General features: G+C 35.6%; 4 protein-coding genes across 4 annotated transcripts; 3 read left to right on the plus strand and 1 right to left on the minus strand.

Moving 5' to 3' along the window:
• The first annotated feature begins 2595 nt into the window (after positions 1-2595).
• On the plus strand, positions 2596-3962 carry BNAA06G27220D. Its single transcript, XM_013791765.3, has 2 exons — positions 2596-2860; positions 3207-3962. The coding sequence occupies exons 1-2, from the start codon at positions 2693-2695 to the stop codon at positions 3780-3782; spliced, it is 744 nt and encodes a 247-aa protein (XP_013647219.2). The 5' UTR covers positions 2596-2692; the 3' UTR covers positions 3783-3962.
• Positions 3963-4673: 711 nt separating this feature from the next.
• Positions 4674-6020, plus strand: LOC106348495 (basic leucine zipper 9). The gene is made up of 5 exons (XM_013788246.3): positions 4674-4890; positions 4970-5060; positions 5154-5325; positions 5404-5605; positions 5667-6020. Exons 1-5 carry the CDS (start codon positions 4735-4737, stop codon positions 5919-5921), a joined length of 876 nt encoding a protein of 291 aa, XP_013643700.2. The 5' UTR covers positions 4674-4734; the 3' UTR covers positions 5922-6020.
• Positions 6021-6083: 63 nt separating this feature from the next.
• On the minus strand, positions 6084-11786 carry LOC106348494. The gene is made up of 19 exons (XM_013788245.3): positions 11560-11786; positions 11299-11457; positions 10976-11203; positions 10807-10893; positions 10629-10718; positions 10413-10539; positions 9942-10042; positions 9429-9597; positions 9171-9292; positions 8843-8971; positions 8654-8752; positions 8523-8580; positions 8365-8440; positions 8152-8281; positions 7909-8066; positions 7686-7758; positions 7406-7597; positions 7224-7317; positions 6084-7152 (listed from the first exon to the last, which is right to left on the minus strand). The coding sequence occupies exons 1-19, from the start codon at positions 11602-11604 to the stop codon at positions 6305-6307; spliced, it is 2985 nt and encodes a 994-aa protein (XP_013643699.2). The 5' UTR covers positions 11605-11786; the 3' UTR covers positions 6084-6304.
• Positions 11787-12318: 532 nt separating this feature from the next.
• Positions 12319-14461, plus strand: LOC106352085 (probable aspartic protease At2g35615). Its single transcript, XM_013791766.3, has 2 exons — positions 12319-13260; positions 13929-14461. Exons 1-2 carry the CDS (start codon positions 12434-12436, stop codon positions 14350-14352), a joined length of 1251 nt encoding a protein of 416 aa, XP_013647220.2. The 5' UTR covers positions 12319-12433; the 3' UTR covers positions 14353-14461.
• The last annotated feature ends 4731 nt before the right edge of the window (positions 14462-19192 follow it).

Below are 19192 nucleotides of genomic sequence, written 5' to 3' on the forward strand. Positions count from 1 at the left end.
CTTATATTTTTACATTGTGTTCCTTATGCTTACTTTTTTTCTTTTTTTTTTTTGGTCAATTCCTTATGCTTACTAATAATTTACTATTGTTGGCTGTCAAAAGATGCATTGTATTTTTTTTTTTTTTTTTGATAACTCTGGTATCTGGGCAGCCACATTCCCAATTATTTTCCTGGAAGGGGTCCAATGCCCCAACAGAAGGGATGTTAAATCCGTTGTGGCCAAGACTCGAACCCGGGTGGCGGGCAGTACAGTTGTACCTCCTTTACCACCAAGCTACGAGCGCTTGGTTGATGCATTGTATTTGTTAAACTAACTATAGATTTTGAACGATTTATTTATTTTCAGCTAATCCGCCAAAAGAATAATATTGGAATTACCTTTTGTTTTTTTTTACTCTTAAAACTATAAAATAAATATACTCAAATTATTCAAAAATATATATCTTAAGAGTTCCAAAATACCCAAAGTTAGATTTCCAACCTGGATTAGCAAAAATTCGGATAATTATTTTAGATATATAAGCTTTACATAATTACATTAATCTGATGTATTACCCTTTTTTGTTATGTTTTACATATATATATATATATATATATATTGTTAAAGCATCTCAAAATAACTTGTAAAGAAATTGTAGTTTTCAACAGTATCACTCATGTAGTATAAAAAAAAACAGTATCACTCATGTATTGTACACGTAAGTTAGTTTAATGCAAGACTTTGACATGCTATTTTCCAAATAATAATGACATTTTCATAGAATTTAGTTATATAATAAAGTTGACATTTAAATATAAAACCGATCACAAGGAAATATATGTGATGAAAGTTTCTTAAGAAGTTTTCAAAGTATTTTATTTGAAATTTCCATTTTTCTTTCTTTTTCAATTTAATTCTAATTTTTATTGATGAGATATTCTATGAGTATTTTCTAATATAATTTACATGATCTTAGCTATGAAGCCAGTTTTCTTACGTTCTCAACAATGTCACTCACACAATACATAGTTTGGTAAATCATTATAGAAAACTTGATATGCTATTATGATCTAAGGCTAGCTAGTATGTCCTAGCAAACAAAAAAAAAAATTAGCTAGAATGTACCACCTTTTAAATGCACGCAATCAATTTTACCGAACTATTTAGCCACGAGTCTCATGACTAGACCTATGACTCATAATGCTAAGCTTGCAGAAAACTCATTTTGCAATAGAATCTGGTCATCTATAATATTGAAATGAGTATAACAACAACAAATCATATATATATATACGTAGAAGCTAGCAATCAAATATTATAAATATTGTAGACACCAAGTCATATGGGATGATTATTGACTATTAGATAGTAGAACAATGAAAAAAAAAAAAAAAAAAAAAAGAACAATGAAATAGTCGGATAAGCTTTTTGACTAAATAATTGGATAATCTATAAGTATAAATACGTAACTGGATAGATTTTTCACATACTTACTGGTTATAAAACGCTAATACTTATTTAGTATGATGTTCCATTAATTTATGCCATATTTTTCTACAAAAATCACGTAAGCGTGAAAATGGTATATCAATAACATTCATCACATGCACCATAGAGAATTAGACGAATTTGAAGTTGCGTAAGTACTCAATAATTTATGTGCACACACGATCTAGGTGACTAAAAATAAAAGATGCGTGCGTATTGCATGTCGCCTTCCCAAAATTAATGTTCTCCATAATAAGACGCGTAGCTTCATCATACATATTTTCTGTTCCGTTAACTAACTTAGCTTATTAAACAGGGAAACAAAATTAGCTTACTAATTTATAAACCCCTCCCTAGTAGCTAAGAGTTTATAGATTCCCTGAAGCAACTTGATGGTATTACACCTTGTGCATGGTCTTGTCACTTTTCTATGTGTTCCAGTATTCACATAATAGGACTCTTGTAATAGAACGTCTATTTATATTAATTTAATTTTTTTACCCTTTTAATAATTAGGACTTAGGAGTATGTGTATATAATTTTCGAATATTAATAAATTTATAATCACGTGAACCAACATCTAATTACGAGGAAAGGGGAAAAATCGTCATTAACAATTCATACTTGACCGGTGTAAATTAATTATGACAAAAACTTGCTGGTATTGCGTGCATGGTTTTTATGGTTTTTGTAATTTGCGAAAAATTAATTATGTCGAAAATCGTCATTAGCTTATTGGTTCTGTAGTAACCGATATCAAGAAATAATTTTGGTAAAGCGCGTTAACGCCTGTACGTTTCGCGATTCAATGTATTCCCCGTTTAACTAGTATTTACCGTATGTTTAAATTTTCATAGATACTGAAAACGGTTTTGAGCGAACCTCTCTTAAATTTCTAGAAGAAGGATTCAATTCTACCTCACGTTTTCACATGATGTATCACTTCCCAATGATGTCAATGCTACCAAGTTAAGATGTAGACGGAATATCAACTGAATTTGCTTCTATATTTTTTTTGCCATGGGATCAAACTCTAGATTAAGCATTTTGTTTCCATATTTGTTTTTAATACAAATGTATAATTATGTAATATAGCGAGGGAGGAATAAACAGTTTTATTTATTTTTCATTTACGTGCACTATATATGGAGACAAAAGAAAAGATAAACGAAATCATTAAACTCGTCGACGAGGTTGAAGAAACAAAGAGAGAGATAGCAAAATGGAATGGAGGAAATGGTACTTAGACGTGATTCTTGTGCCATTAGCTCTAGTGATGATGCTTTGTTACCACATCTACTTGTCCTTCATGGTTCGAACCCATCCCTTCTCCACCGTCCTCGGCATTAACTCTCGCGGCCGCCGGATCTGGATTTCCTCTATGATCAAGGTTCTTACATTCATCTCCATAGTGTGTTTTTTCTTAAGAATGTAAAAATCATCTTAAGAAATTAAAATTAAAATTTACAAAATGTAACTGATAATATGAAGGATCACTAAACTTGGTCGACTGCAAAAAAAAAAGTGAAAAAAATCTCCATGGTTGTCTTACCCAAAGATATACAACTTTAATTCAAATATTATGGCAATATCGTGATTATCATCTGACTAATTAGATCTTGGTATGAGAAATAGACCACTTGGTATGAAACTAGTTGTGATTTCTGCACAAAAAAATTGTAAAAAAAGTTTGTAATTAATTAAAAGCTATATTTATTGTTGTATAATTTTGGCAGGAGAATCAGAAGATGAACATATTGACGGTGCAAACACTCCGTAACGTAGTAATGGGAGCTACACTGATGGCTACGACCTGCATCCTCCTCTGCGCCGGTTTAGCCGCAGTCATAAGCAGCACTTACAGTATCAAGAAGCCTCTAAACGACGCCGTTTTCGGTGCTCATGGAGATATCGCCATAGCCATCAAATACCTAACGATTCTCACAATCTTCATCTTTTCTTTCTTCTCTCATTCTCTCTCCATCCGCTTCCTCAACCAAGTCGCCATGCTCGTTAATATCCCTAACTTATATCCTAATCCCTCTGGTGACTTGTTCCTCACGTCTGAGTATGTCTGCGAGTTGTTCGATAAGGGTTTCTTTCTCAGCACGGTAGGCAACAGGTTGTTCTACGCAGGGTTTTCTCTGATGTTATGGATCTTTGGTCCCATCCTCGTGTTCTTGAGCGTTTTGATGATGGTGCTTGTTCTTTATCACGTGGATTTTGTGTCACTCGGCAACAATAAAGAGAACCAACGTATAGTGGATTGTCCTTGCGCCTCTGATCCTCCAAATGGTGGTGGTGATGCATAATACATTTCCAAATGTAAATGCATGGAGAATTTAAGCATCACTACTTATTTTGTTATTCATAATTATGCATGCGTTAACAAGAACTGAGTTCGAGTTTTATTATTTACTATAGTGAATAAGTATTGTACATCGTAAATTTAAGAAAACTAAAAGTCCACTTGATTGGAATGTTCTAGTTAATGACTTTAACAAAGTAATTTAGAATACTTCGTGATTCTATTTTCTGATCTAAGTAACTTTTGTTTTTTTAAATTTACATTTCCTAGTTTGTTTCATTTTATTGTTTTGTTGTAAAATACTTTAGCTTTTTAAAGGAATCGCAGATCAAAGGAAAAGAAAAGTTGTGTTACACCCAAAAGTTAAATCAACAATAGAGAAATAAAAGTATTTCTGGTGCTGGTGAAAAGAAGTGTCTTTCTAGATCTGCTTTTCAAAAGCATATGAAGAAAAGTAAGAGAAAACAAAAGCATGAAAGAAAAGAAGAACCATATGTGTTGCTAGAGACCTGAAATTCTCAAATATTTTTTTTAGTATTTCTGTGAATGGTGATGAATCATTTGTTACATTTATCATTCATATTATTATTTATCATTCAAAGAATATGATTATATTTACAGTCTCCGGCTACCTTAATTAGTCTTCTCTAGTTAAAGAATTAAGGTTATCATTAGCATATAATTAGTTGGTACTATATAACCTTCTATAAAACTGTTGACAGAGCTTAAGATCTCTCTGGCTTTTCTTTACTATTTCTTTTATAATTGCTGTCATAAAAAGTAAAAGATTTGAAAATGAGGACGTTACATTGACAAAGCAAATTTAATTTTGCTTAGCCGCTAAGAAGCTTTTTATAACTTTAGTAAAGAAGAGAAGTGTTATATAAAGAAGATGTCTATCACAACTTACTCTTCCCCTCCTCTTTTTTTCCCACCAAATTTCATATACAGAAAAAATGGATGGTCACACAGCTAAAGACACTGGTATGAAGAGAAGTGCTTCTGAGTTGGCTCTACAAGAGTATCTCACTAGGGTCATGTCTTCTTCTTCTGCTTTATCAAGACAAGAATCTACAAGCCCTCTAGAACCTTCTTTTGATCTCAAGAACCAGGTTAGTCTTTTTTTCAGTTGTCACTATTACTAGAGCCACAGAGTGTAGTAAGAGTCTTGGTATTTCTTTTTGGTTGCAGGATCACACTGGTGAGTTAAGAGATAGACATTTGTTATCTGAGACCTTGATTCCAGCTGGAGTTTTACTTGATGCACAGTCCTCGATTTGCGGTATGTTGCAGGTCTCTTTGATTTGAGTTCTCTGTGATAAAGTGTTGTTGTAGTAATAACTTTACATTTGTATGGCTCTTATAATCTCCAAAGAAAACCTGTCAGCTGATAGTCCAGTGTCAGCTAATAAACCTGAGGTAAGGAGGAGAGCTCGGAGAACCACGAGTGTATCTTCTCATGGTCACTCTGATGAAGAAGATGCAGAGACAGAAGCTGGCCAAGCTGAAATGACTAATGATCCCAATCATCTAAAACGTATGAGAAGGTATGTTGTTGCAAATGGATACAAAGTTAGATGTGAAACACCGTTTATTTACTTTAGTTCTCTTTGATGTGAACTCAGGATGTATTCAAACAGAGAATCAGCAAGGCGGTCAAGGAGGAGGAAGCAAGAACACTTGGCAGATCTTGAATCTCAGGTTGATTCTTTGAAAGGAGAGAACACAACAATGTATAAGCAACTCATTGACGCAACACAACTGTTTCGTAGTGCTGGAACAAATAACAGAATCCTCAAATCAGATGTTGAAACTCTCAGAATCAAGGTATCATCGATCACTTGAACTCTTAATAATTTGGAACGGTGCTAATTTAAGTAGCGTACAGGTGAAACTAGCAGAAGATTTGGTAGCTAGAGGGTCCTTCACTAGCAGCTTGAATCAACTTCTGCAAACTCATCTAAGTCCACCAACACAGTCCATCAACAGTCTGCACTACACAGGAAGTACCTCACCTGCCGTTACAGTCCTCAGCGACCAATCTATGTTCGCTGGAATCACACTTTCTGAACAGAACTCAAGCCCTGGACTTGGTAATGTATCCAGCGAAGCTGTTAGCTGCGTCTCAGACATCTGGCCATGAGCCTCTTCTTCACATGTAACGGTCACTCTGAAATTTTCATGTATGTGTATCACTATAAAACTAGAAACATTTAATGAAATCCACATATTCGTTATTGAACTCAAGTTTCTTTTAGAAGCCTGTCTTTTGCCTCCTGTTACATCTACATCAACTTGAGAAAAATGAAAACAATAAACATCAGGTTTGTATATAACATATACTTTAAATCCAGAAGGTTATAGATGTGTATGTATAACATGTATAAAGACGATACAATACATTCCACTGATCATTACACTATACATTCCAGCAATGTCTATAAGCTATATCTGAGGTGATTCTAAGGACCTCTTTGTATGTTGTAACATGAGCAGACAAAACTTACACAGAAAACCAAACCAACCTTAGTTGATTACAGGATCCATACCACTTGAAAGAGAGAAGTCCTTAGGCAAGGGGATATCTAACTCTGAGCAAACCAGCCTGATAATATTAGCCGTAACACCTCCCATAGACATCTTGTTGAGCGTTATTGCAATGGAAAATCTGTTTTTGATGTCACAGAAGCCTGTTGATCCTCCCAACCCCGAATGTCCAAAACCAACTAGAGACCCATCTTGTGAAGTGACACGCTTGAAACCAAGTCCAAACTTCCCATCAGGAAGTACCAAGTCACAGTAATCTCCAGTACCCATAAAAGCATCATGGATCCTTGGATTGCTAAACATATTGCGAATATCATCTTGATGATCATTGCTACTGATCTCAGTTTTGCCAGCAGAACTGCTAGTATCATTGACTAGCCTGGCTAAACTTTCTGTACTTGACTCTCTGTCGTCATAGAGCTTCTTCTCTTTGTGATCTTTTGGTTTAAGCTTTTCTGTAGCTGCCATCTCCTTACCCTTACCCTTTCTCTTTTTCATTGTGTCATTTACAGATGAGAATTTCGGAACGTGGGTGTGGCTGCCAAGTGGTGGCTGGGATAAAGAGGAATGTGGCGGTGGCACTAGACCGCCATCTGCTAAGGCTGCGTAGTACCGAGCAAGTGCACGCGCCGAGCAATGTCCATTAGCCGCAGGGATTGTGGCTCTACGCACATTCAATGTGTTAAATAAGACTGGCAAGCTGCTTGCTATTTGAAAGATCTGCACTGGCTGAAATGTCGAAGGAAGTTCAGGCTGACTAGGAATGGACGGAATCTTGTTTAGTTCGTCGGTGTCCAGCGTCAATGTGGCAAGCCGAGATTCAACACCTATAAAAATTAAGACGTTAGAATATTACTTAATAAAGCTGGTAGACTAATTTATAATGTTTATTATTCACCTGGGGGGATACCAACGTACAGTTCTCCATCAATCTTTAAGGGTTTTACAATGGATTCTTCAAGGATCTCCTGGAATTTCTTTCCGGAAGCATACTGTTCAAGATAGATGAAAACAAGATTGACATCAACATAGTAGAGAGCCTTGCTTGTGTTTTAGGCTTTAAATCACAGATTAGTTTACCTCAAGGATTCCACCACATAGCCATCCAAACGTGAGATAGTGATAAGACTGCTGACTGCCAGGCTCTGTTTCAGGTGATGAATTAGCAAGGCGTTTCAAACATTCATCCCAGTCACAAATAAGCAGAGGATTTTCTCCTATAGGGTCAAAGGCATTGTGCAGCCCAGATGTATGGTTAAGCACATGATGGACCTGAGATACAATACGGAGGGTGTAAAACGAAAAGCAATATCTCATGATAGGTTGCAAATTGATTACATGACAGTGTAGCTCTTTATACCTTTATGGTCTCTTTACCACTAGATCCAAACCCTGGCCATATATCTCCTACAGTCTGGTCGAACTGGAGTTTTCTGTATCATCAAAAACAAAACATTACTAACGTATGACTAAGTATGACTAAGCATGAGTTCTGCAAACGAGATAATGGAATTAATAATGAGTCCAATCTGTAAGAACTGGAGCTGATTCGGAATCTCAGATGCATGAAAAGCTTGTAATACCTATTGTCGACAAGCCAGTGTATCATGCCGGCAGTGACACCTTTTGTCACAGAGAAAACAGGAAATAAACTGTCCGGTTGAACTGGACGAGGATCATATCTTCCAAGTACTCCAGCAGCAGTGTCTATAATGACTTTCCCATCTTTATATGCACTTACCTACACAAACATGTCCGAGTTAGAACACATGTAGAAACATAACGAACGCTGCCTGCAAGCCAGATGGTAAAACAGTGTTTCCCACCTGAATTCCAAGTATTTTCTGGTTACTCCCAAGTTCAATGAGCAGCTTCCTCAGTTTGGACTCTACATCGGAATGAACAGGCGAGTCGTGTATCCAAGAAGCGTCTACTGTTGGTCCTCGACTGATACTCCTGCAAAGTCACATTATGGTCATACGAGGTTAGCACAAGGAGAAGATAAAATGATCTGCAAAAGAACTAGCAAGGGGACTTACCCCAACAGAACAGATTCGGCAAATGGTCTCATGATGTCCAGATAAACGATCTGAACGTTCATAGTGGATGAAAGTCCTAAATAGTTGATAAATAAAACAACAGTAAATTACTATGAATAAGCAAACTCCTTTGATGTAATTAAGTAACCACATCATACCTCTGAGTAGATTAATGACCCTTGCAAAAATGACAATATCGCCAGGAAATGCATCTACCTGCATCAAATGGTTTCATTAAGATAAAGATGGCCACTAACAAGGCGTATACTTGAAAGAAATTTCTGCTTACCGGATTGAAGCGTTTAACTTCTTTCGGGGTGAGCTGCATCTTTTCCTGTATAACTTTCATATTTTGCGTTCTTTGATCGTTCAAGGTTTTCAGCGTTTTCTATAAAGAGAGAAATCTTTAAGAGCGGATCCACTAAAGCTACCCAAAAGAGAAAGCAAGGTTATGAAACAAAGAAGTAAATTTACTAACCACAGCTTCATTTGATGGAGTTGAAGACCGGAAGAAGAGACTTGCCACACTCATTGCCTGATCTGGCAGATCGAGCCGCAGCTTCAGTCCCATTTCTGCAAACGCAGACAAGAGCGCCACTTGGTCTCCCTGTTACATTAAGCAGTTAAAATCCAATCTACAAACATGTAATATTCACATGACCAGAGGCAATTGGTTCAGGCTTTTTTTTTTGAATTTCGTTCAACTAAATTTTGTTAACGAACAGTTTAATCATTCTAATATTCCACAAAAAGATTTGGGTAATACTGGGTAAAGAAAGAGAGTGTGTTGCATAAACTTTACAAACCTCTGCCGATGCTAGAAACATTTTGGCTAGTGCTTGTTTCAAGGGATGTGATAGTTTCTTCGTAAGCCCAAAATCAAGTAAAATAGGGCGATGTGGTGGTTCCTTACTAACAAGAAAATTTCCTGCAAAACAGAGTACATGTATAATTCTAGTATATGAGAACTATATGTGTAAGCAATCATGGTGGTTACAAGACAGAAGAAAATAATTGGCGAACTCCAGATAGAAGTTTCTTGTCAAAGACCATAGTCACCATACCTGGATGAGGGTCGCCGTTGAAAAATCCATCAACATATATCTGGTGGGCATATGCACGAGTGATCTCTTCAACGATTTTTTGTTTATCCACACCGAAAGCATCTAGAGATTCCACATCATTCAAGCGAATTCCATCCATGTACTCAAGAATGAGCACACTCTCGGACGACTGTCGTTTAGGGAAACGAAGGAGGTGTAAGACATAAGTATCAGGAAAAGAATAAGGAATGAGTAGCTGTTCAGCTTCTAATCGTAATGCTGAATCTAAGTCTGCACTGATTATCTGAGACAGTCTGTGTTACAAAGTGGCTACATTAGTCCACTATGCAATGTCTAAGCAATATCATATATAGAAAGCGTGTGCGTGACTTGCGTCTGATATACCATAATACAGCATTACCAACAGTCTTTTGTGATTCTCATTAAGAGGATAAATGTTTCCATCCCACATGTATAAGAAAGTTTATATGTTCGTACACTTCAGAGTAAGAAAAGAGCACTAGAGATAAGAACCTGAATTATATCTGGAATTAAGACATCAACCCGATTGTCACTTCTAACTTGATCATTTGTCTTCTTGCACCCAAGATTCCTGGATACGGTTCTAGTATTTTCTACATGTTGAGAAACAGAACACAAAGGGTAAAAACTCAGAAATGCAGTTATCAGTGACGTACAAGCATGAACCTCTAGGAAAGGAATTCAAACACACAATATTCAGCCTATTTTTTACCATGTTATCTCGAACATAGCCATTTGAAAAAATAAAAATAAAGTGTGACCTAAAATGGTAAGATTATGCGTAATCAATAATCTAAAATTGACAACCTAACTACCCAAGAAAGATTAACAGAGATGAATATCAATCCAGCAACGTCTATCTCAGAATCACTATCTCATCTCAAGCACTTGATCACAGAAAGCGATCAAGAAAAATTAATCCAAAATGTAAGACTATTAATTATCTATGCAATTGAAGCATACCAGCTTCAATGTTGAAGTCTAGTTCTCTTGGAGCTTCCTTGCACCATTCATCTATCATGGGGTTAAAATCGTATTGTGGTTCTGCCCAAGCAATCCAGTCAACGATGGACTTTGCATTCTTCAAGTCCTGTTTAGAAACGATTACAGAAAATGAATTGGAGAAAAAATCAACAGTAATCTGAAAGGCCTCAAAACAAAACGAAACTAAGAACAGACCTCCAAAATAATCGCTCTAATGCCATTGTGCTGAACTTTAACAACCACATCCTGGCCATTAGCTAGAGTAGCACGATGAACCTGTGCTATCTACAAAACAGAGAGCCCACTATCAAAAAAAACTGGGCTAGTTGTGGCTTCTATTGTGTCTTAGCACGAACAGGCTTCAGGATTTTACCGAAGCAGTTGCCAAAGGTTCGTCAGAAAAATCAGCAAACAAAACTTCCATGGAATGCCCAAGTTCTCTTTCAATGGTTCGACAAACCTGAGAAAGCAAGTCAGCCACGTATCAGAGAAAATCAAAACCAGATTACATAAAAAAACACCATTTGCTTTAATTTAACAACCTCCTGCAAAGGGCGAGGAGGGAGTGAGTCCTGCAACTGAGTGAGAAGAGAAATATAAGCCTGAGGAAGAACATCAGCACGAGTGGATAGATACTGCCCCATCTTCACCCACAGCCCTTCCAACTCCACAATCAAATTCAACACTCGCTTGGCGTTACGCTCATGAGCCTTCTCCCACAAAGCAGGAACCTTGGACTTCTTAATCCACTTCTCTCTCTGCTGAACACTCTTCACTCGCCACACCACAACAACAACAAAAAGTCAAGAACTTTCAATACACTAAACAATTAAAAAAAAAAAGAAATAAAAAAAAAAGCTTTTACCTTGTAATCGAAGTAGATGATTATAGCAACAGAGAAGACTTTCATCCTCCTTCTGTAAATGTTTCCCCAACCCATTCTCACAAACTTACTCCACACTCTCTGTATACTCGCTATGAGCCTGACGAACAACGATATGGCTACTGACCACCACCGATTATTCTACAGCACCAAAATCACAAAAGTGAGATCTTTTCGATCATAAATTCGCAAATTACAAATTACCCAGATCCTGAAATTGAGAAATTGAGAAAAAAAAGTTACCTGGAATGAACCAGAATTGTTAGGGCGAAATCGCGAGTTCCGCATATAAGAGAAGATGGAATCAGATGCGTGAATTAGAATACTTCAAATGTTTTGATTTTATCCTTTTGGAAAAGTAGGTGCAGAGAGCTTTAACGTAAGAGCTTGACAACAAAAAAAACGCGTCATGCTTTTTTTTTTTCTTTCTGGCGTTGAGTGTTGTTGAGAGGATACGAAAAGTAAAATGAAAGAGCCCTCGCGAAGTAATGAATCTAGAACCGCAGATTCTTGTGGGGCCCACACAGATTCTTTATTTGGGCCTTTTTGGTTTTATATGTGGTGGGCTCATTAGCCCATGTTTTAATGATCTTTAATGGGCCACGTAGATCCGTTCGGTTCAGAGTCTACGTTCACCTAATCGGTTCCAATCACGGAAGATGCGTTTACTACCCACATCATATAAACCATACATGCCACATGAAATGTGTGTTTATTGATCGTATCATCAAATACTACTCTACGTAAATTATTAAGTACGTATTGTATACCTCATACCAATTTTTTCATCCAATAAATGCTACTATATCATTGCTTAATTTCGTTGTTTCCTTGTATATATGGTTGATAATAATGGTTAGAGATGTAAAAATATATTAACTGAAAGTAAAATACAATCAAACACTTTTATATATAGTTGCATTTCTTAGAATTGAAAGCAAATCGCATATTTAGTTCTAACAAATAGTCTGCCAGGTTTATTAAATTATGTTCACTTAAGCAATTAAGAATTATCATATCAAAATGATAAATCATATCTCACATATATATAAATAGCTAATAACTTACTTTTGGAAGCATTAAACTATACAAAAAGCTGAACTAGGGTAAGAAAAACATGGTTTCATCGATCCCACATCTTCTTCTTATTCTTCTTCTCTTCACTGTACTTACTCATAACTCTAGCTTTGAAGATGATTTCTCGAATGAACAACAACCAAACGGTTTCTTCTTACCCTTCGAGTCCAATCTCTACGTTGAGATCACCATAGGAAACCCAACGCGAAACTTCAACCTCAAGCTAGACTCATCTACACATCTCACATTCCTCGAATGCGACCCTTGCGATGACGACGAACACCAATGCTCCGTCTCCGACACAACCCGACGCTACGACGGAAAATCCTCGACCACTTTCTCACCGATCTCTTGCACCAACTCTTCTCTATGCCCTCTCCTCTCCCCTAATGCCACTACCCATGATAACACAACAACAACAGCAACAACATCCTCTCTGTCTCTTCTTTGCACTCCTTCCAACTCCTGTCGCTACGATGTCTCTTCTTTCAGCGCTGGCTACCTCGTTTCCGACACCCTCCAGTTGACTTCTTCCATCACCGACCAAGAAAACTCTCTCTCCATAGTTCGTGGGTTTGTCTTTGGCTGCGGGACTAGCAATCGTGTGACGCCGGAGGACGACGGTGGCGGCGTTGATGGGAGAGTGAGTCTAACGACTCATCATTTCTCGCTTCTGTCTCAGCTCCGTGTCACCAGATTTTCGCACTGTTTATGGCCTTCCTCCGCCGGCTCACGTAACTACATTCGTCTAGGATCAGCGGCTGAGTTTGGCGGCGATATGATGTTGGTTCCGATGTTAGATACGACGGAGACGAGCTCTTACTCGTATCATATTCCTCTCCTCGGGATCAGCCTTGAGGAACAGAGGTATGAACATATTTTGGTTATAAAAAAAAAATTGGTTATATTTTTGTGGTATTTTTGGATCTTGGTTGCAAATGTAAAAAGACAGAAAGGTAGATTTCTAAGAATTTTATTCATTGTTTTCTAACATTTGTCAAGAATTATTCTTACAAAAACCAAATACAACGTAGATATATATAGCAACAATGTAAATTATGTGATTAAGACATGCGACTCGCGAAAGTTTCTGTTAGGCTAAATCATGTATATCATTTTACTTAACCTAGCTAAACCTAAAGTTTGTGGTATACTAGAACATTTACAACCTAGTTGTATATATATATATATATATTTTTTTTTTTTTGTAGACTATCCATTTATACTAGATCAAGTGACCTAGTTGTATATTTAAAAAAATGCATTATTACCCACTTCTCATTTAACAATCTTGTGATTACTTGTGGAAACCGCTATATATTTAGGTTTCAATTTTTTTGTTGCTTTTCATATAAATCCTGCATTATTTTTATAATTATTATACAAACACATGTTTTACAAAAAAAAAAAATTTATAAAGAAAAAATTATAGTATACATAAAACGCTAAGGCGGATTTTAACATTTGAGACTACCAAGCCTCTTTTTTTTTCTAACTGTCAATTATATGTTTTCACGAACAATTTTTTTATTTAGAATGAGAAGCAACGAGACTAGTACAATAGCAGTAGACATTGGCACGTACTATACGCGTCTAGAGGCATCACTCTACGAGAAGGTGAAGGAAGAGCTAATGACGCAGATTGGACCAACGGTTGCATATGAAGTGAACGAACTAATGTGTTTCACAACCGAGGTTGGCTTAGAGATAGAGTCATTACCCATAGTCACTTTACATTTACAAGGGTTTAACTTCACGATCTCAAACAAAGGACTTTATCTCCGAGATAGCCCTTCTTCTTTCTGCACGGCTTTGGTCAGATCGACCACGGAGGATGAGGAGAAGAATGTGCTTGGAGCATCAGGACTTGTTGATTATGTAGTTGGCTATGACACTTCAGATAGGGTGCTTGCCTTTCAACAAAGAGATTGTTTGGCCGATTTTGTAGATGGTATTTAGTAGTCTTATTGAGTTTTATTAGTCTCTTTATAACATAAATAATTGTTTCTCTTTAGACATCATCGTTACAAGACACTGGTGAATAAAAAAAAGAAGACATTGGTGATTACTTTATTGCCCATCTTGTGACGCAGAGTACTGAACATGACTATAAATTGGCACAAAATAAAGACCATAAAAATTTCATAGATATCGAAGTTGAAACTTGAAAAAAAATATATGGAAGCGCAATTCTCCTTGCATGCAGATGATGCTTTCAAAACCTCCTCTGCTCCGTGACTACGTATATGTTACTCCACCTTCTACAAAATATAGTGAACAAACACTGTTTCATTCTTCTTCTTTTTTTTTTGAATTCAAGTTTGCATCTACCCGTTAAAAGGTATTACCTATGGAATTGTAGTAATAACATAAAAAGTAGTACATTATTGGGGAAATTTATATCGGATTTTGATAGAAGATAAGACGAAAAATCTTCAGTTAAATAGATAATTAAAATTGAAGTTGTAGAATAAAAAGCTAAAAACTCTTCTTTTTTTTGTAACTAAAAAAAAAAGCTGAAAACTCTTTCATCTTCATATCAATATTTTGACCATGAGATTTTGGTCAGGAATCAGAAAAAAGAACAGGAAGATACAATATAAAGAGAGAATTTATTCTACACTGGCCAAAATAGGTGGTCCGGAGTGTATTTTTGAAACCTTTCAGCACTTGTTTCTCTGATAAAAGCTTGTGTAAAGGTGTATTTACGTACTAGAGATGCATGGGATCTCTAGAAGAAGAAAAAAATCATTATTTGTTTTCATATGAAATATTTAGCCTAGAAAAAAATATGTTTCGTGTAATTCAAATATGCCAGAGCACTTCTGAACTTTAGCTAACGAGTAAGGTTTAGCGAAAAGAAATATGCTTCATGTAATTTGTCAAATTATTGGATATGTTGTAGATATAAAATTGTCCATTAATGCTAATAAATAATATTTCTAGAATATGTTTCTCAAATGCCATATAAATGCCTCACGAAATAATTAACAAGTTCAAACAACAAATCACTTCCCTAGCAAATGATGAAAAAGTCCTTTCAATTTTTTTTTCTTTGCTTCGAAGCTTAGATATTTCATGACCCGACCAATATACATGCAAGGAGATAAGGGCGGTGCATTGTTGGCGGGCGGCCGCCATATCTTTTAGGTTCCATTTCTGGTTTTCCATTTATTTAACAAGCTTTATCTTATATACATGTATATAATAAATGTTAAAGTTCTGAGATAGAATGTTCATTCTTAATACTAGCCGTTTAATGCAAGCCATACTAGTGCCTCACCATTCCTGCTTTTATATCAACGTTAACTAAACATATGAATTTTTAAAAAAACATCTGTATTATGTTATGTACATAGATAAGTAGTCCAATCTTCTGAATTAAAAGCAAAACTATATTTATTGATCTTTATCATTATCGACCAATCAACCAATCTAACCCACTAATACCAAAACCCCAGTTAATTTATGCCAATATTCTTTGAGCAGTAAGGAATGTCACTAGACCCACCGTAATCCAGTCTTTGAAGTTAAGTCCTCTTTTTTTTTATATATAATTATTCAATAAATTTCTAATTATAACCATTGTTTTAATTGTTATTTTTGACCAAAAGACCATTGTTTTTTTTTTACCAAAAGACCACTGTTTCCATTGTGTTTTTAATTAATGTGAGGATTGAAATTAGAAATAATGGTCATGTATCTCAATGTCTACATTTTATGTCACCAGAAATTTTCGAACATGGTTATGTATAACTGACGAGCGTTATAAAATTTAAACACGAAGGTAAGAACAACTGCCAATATATGCACATAAAATGTAGACATTTAGATAAATGAATATCTAAAACTTTCTTTCTGTTTGTAGAAATCTGTAAAATGAAGTACAGCTTTCAATATCTAATCCATATCTTCCATGTTTCTTTTTATATTCTAGTTATACGATTTTCTTGCTTTTATACAGCATATAAGCCAATCACCACTAATGCAAATAATTCTTTTGACTTCCAATATTTCTCCAAAGGAGTAAAATATTTATTTGGTTGAAAGCAGTGGGACCAATGTGCGCAGCATCATACACCCTCTCCCTTTCCATGAGGTTTCTTGAATTCTTATTTATGTGTTGATATTAATCTGTATGAAGTATAAAACTGTTTACAAATTCCAAGTATGAGATACGGGTAGATTAAATAAATAAGTTTTAAAACTTAAGATTCACCTGTTAATTCGATCCTGAAAATTGGGTCTTAAGATTATTTATGGGACTTAATAATGTGTTTTGATTTTTATTTTGTCCACATATCTTTGGACAAATGTCAGGAAAATATATTGACAAATGGTTTCTTCTAAAGATGTAGCAATGTAATTTGGATTCGAAAACCTAAAATTAAGTTTATAAGTTTATAGAGAACTGCTCGAACAAGCCATGTATGTTGATGTTAGTAGTATTCTCTATATTCGTTGACTGCTCCGAATAAATTAAGGCTAAATAACCATCTAATAAGTTAGGTTGAAGGAATCGATTGATATATAAAGATTTTGAGAAATGTACAAGATTTTGTGAGTGGATGGTGGAAAGGCCGTGCCGTGAGAAAAGACCGAGTATTTTGACATAATAACATTATTGGCTTTATGTTGAGCACTAGAGCCACTTGCTTTACGAATCTTTACCTGATTGTCGAATATTTTATATCACCATATATGTGAATGCATATTATATTGACCGGATACGTTGTGCAGTTACATCTCTCTCTCTCTTATAAATACTTCCTCTCGTTCCACTGCCTAAAACCATCACAAACGCTCATATGAAGCTTGATGGACATGCGTGCCCAACGGAGTAGAATTGCATGAAGTGGAGTAGAGTATAATGCAGCCAAGGATGACTTGCCGGAGTGTTGTTCATCATGCATAAAAAATATTGATGATGATGGTGATGAACATAATTCTGGCAAGTTGTCCTTCGGCTACATTTTGCTCTCTTCTACTCATGCAAACTCTCCATGGGATATTTTACTTTTTTTTTGTTTTATTTCATTCTTTCAAATCGACGATTCGAATTGTACTAACAAGGCCTTGGTGTTGATCAGAACTCCAGCATCGGTATGAGTATAATTTATACATATTTTTTATTAATGCTTAATTTTTTTTTATTCTTGCTAAGCTTAGGAAAGCTAAAGGAACTGTTTATTGGTATAAAATCAACTTCTTAAAGACATTTTTTTTTGGACAACAAAGACATGTTTTTTAGAGGATAAGATTTCATCTTTAATGAGCTAGATATTTATGATGCACTTGTATATAGAGTTCTATTAATGCACATCTATATAGCACATCTATATAGATTTATGATGCACTTGTATATAGATTCCACCACATGGATTTTAGCTTCATAATTTTATTTTAAGCAACTTGTTTTGCGGATTTAAGATTAGTGGACAAAAAGTTTGGCTGTTCTTGTCTGTTTCTTTTCATCATATACAAATAAGTTGTCTTGCATGTTTTGACGAGCCAAAACAAAACCCTCAGGCTTACAAATAGGACAGTTCCAGCTATTGAGGGAACGAGCCTGCTTGCACTGGCCGTCCTAATCGATACATAGGTTTAGAATGTCACACAGCATACGTATTTTAGCAAAAACATAGTGCAGAAATGCACTGTTGTTGTTGGCATCTGTCCACTCCAAATCTCCAATGCATATGGTGTATTTGAATATTATATACTGTCAATTATCATTTCTTAGCCTTCTGGTACATATAAAACAAATCAACCGTAAATCGCAGGTTGATTTTCTTGGTGATAAACTCAGATGTAATATTACGTAACAATCCAGAAAATTATTTAAAGGCGATGAAAAAGGAGAAAAGAAGTGGAATATGTTGAAATAAGCGTTGTCGGTTTTCGGAATCTAAGGTACTGATGGGCCGACAAAAGTAGACATATAAAAAAGATTTTGGTCAGGCAATCATAAACTCAAATCTTTGTACCCATTTTAACACTGACACTCATCATCGCTTTCCTCTTTTAAATGTCTCAGCTTTTTAGTTGCGTGCATTATTATCATGTTCCCGTCGTATCCTCTCTTCATTTTGTTGTTTTACTTGCATAATCTGCTGACTGCTGAGCATATAAAGAGCCGGATAGAACAAGAACAAAACGCCACGGTTTACCAGGACAGGCAAATTAAGCCCACTCTCACTCATTCAGACTAGCTACTAATTTAACCTTCTGCCTGTTGCTAGCTTAGATTGTTTCCCTATATTATTGGAAAGAACCTATTTATTTCTCTACGAACCTAAAACTACAAACTTCTATAATGTATACGTCTAACACGTTAGGAAAATGCTATCTTGAACATTTTCTTAAGATAAAAACAGTTATTAACAGAGAAATCTTGTTATAGAATATCGTGTGCAGCGAGCCGAAGAGGAAGATCAATGTATCTTTTTGGCAGGTTACTACTACTGTCCAATATTACTTTCGTCTCTACTAACGTTAATAGTGGTTCACGTACATGGACTCATACGGTCATACCAATTTCTTTATTTTAACTGATATTTTTGTTTAACTTGAGATTTTGGAGGCATGTGGCTGTGTATATGTAAAAAAAATTATCTTACAAATTTAGGGGCCTAAAATGTTTTTTAAAGGTATTTATATGTAATTTTTTTCAAAAATTTGGGAATCTGTTGTAAATGTTTCACCTAACATGATCCAGACCGGTCTTGCGTGCAAATTGAGTCTCCATAAGCAAACAAGTTTCGACCTTATCCTTGTGTGTGTCTATATACATCTTTAT

Source organism: Brassica napus, chromosome A6, assembly GCF_020379485.1.
Source record: "Brassica napus cultivar Da-Ae chromosome A6, Da-Ae, whole genome shotgun sequence".
Lineage (NCBI taxonomy): Eukaryota > Viridiplantae > Streptophyta > Magnoliopsida > Brassicales > Brassicaceae > Brassica > Brassica napus.

Bases quoted from the DNA above. Each gene is read 5' to 3' on its own strand.
- BNAA06G27220D (XM_013791765.3), top strand. From the start codon at position 2,693: ATGGAATGGAGGAAATGGTACTTAGACGTGATTCTTGTGCCATTAGCT. The intron at 2,861-3,206 runs GTTCTTACATTC...TAATTTTGGCAG, and splicing joins GGATTTCCTCTATGATCAAG to GAGAATCAGAAGATGAACAT.
- LOC106348495 (XM_013788246.3), top strand. From the start codon at position 4,735: ATGGATGGTCACACAGCTAAAGACACTGGTATGAAGAGAAGTGCTTCT. The intron at 5,326-5,403 runs GTATGTTGTTGC...ATGTGAACTCAG, and splicing joins CATCTAAAACGTATGAGAAG to GATGTATTCAAACAGAGAAT. The intron at 5,606-5,666 runs GTATCATCGATC...AGTAGCGTACAG, and splicing joins TTGAAACTCTCAGAATCAAG to GTGAAACTAGCAGAAGATTT.
- LOC106348494 (XM_013788245.3), bottom strand. From the start codon at position 11,604: ATGCGGAACTCGCGATTTCGCCCTAACAATTCTGGTTCATTCCAG. The intron at 11,458-11,559 runs GTAACTTTTTTT...TTGGTGCTGTAG, and splicing joins ACAATTCTGGTTCATTCCAG to AATAATCGGTGGTGGTCAGT. The intron at 10,719-10,806 runs GTAAAATCCTGA...TCTGTTTTGTAG, and splicing joins AACCTTTGGCAACTGCTTCG to ATAGCACAGGTTCATCGTGC.
- LOC106352085 (XM_013791766.3), top strand. From the start codon at position 12,434: ATGGTTTCATCGATCCCACATCTTCTTCTTATTCTTCTTCTCTTCACT. The intron at 13,261-13,928 runs GTATGAACATAT...TTTTTTATTTAG, and splicing joins ATCAGCCTTGAGGAACAGAG to AATGAGAAGCAACGAGACTA.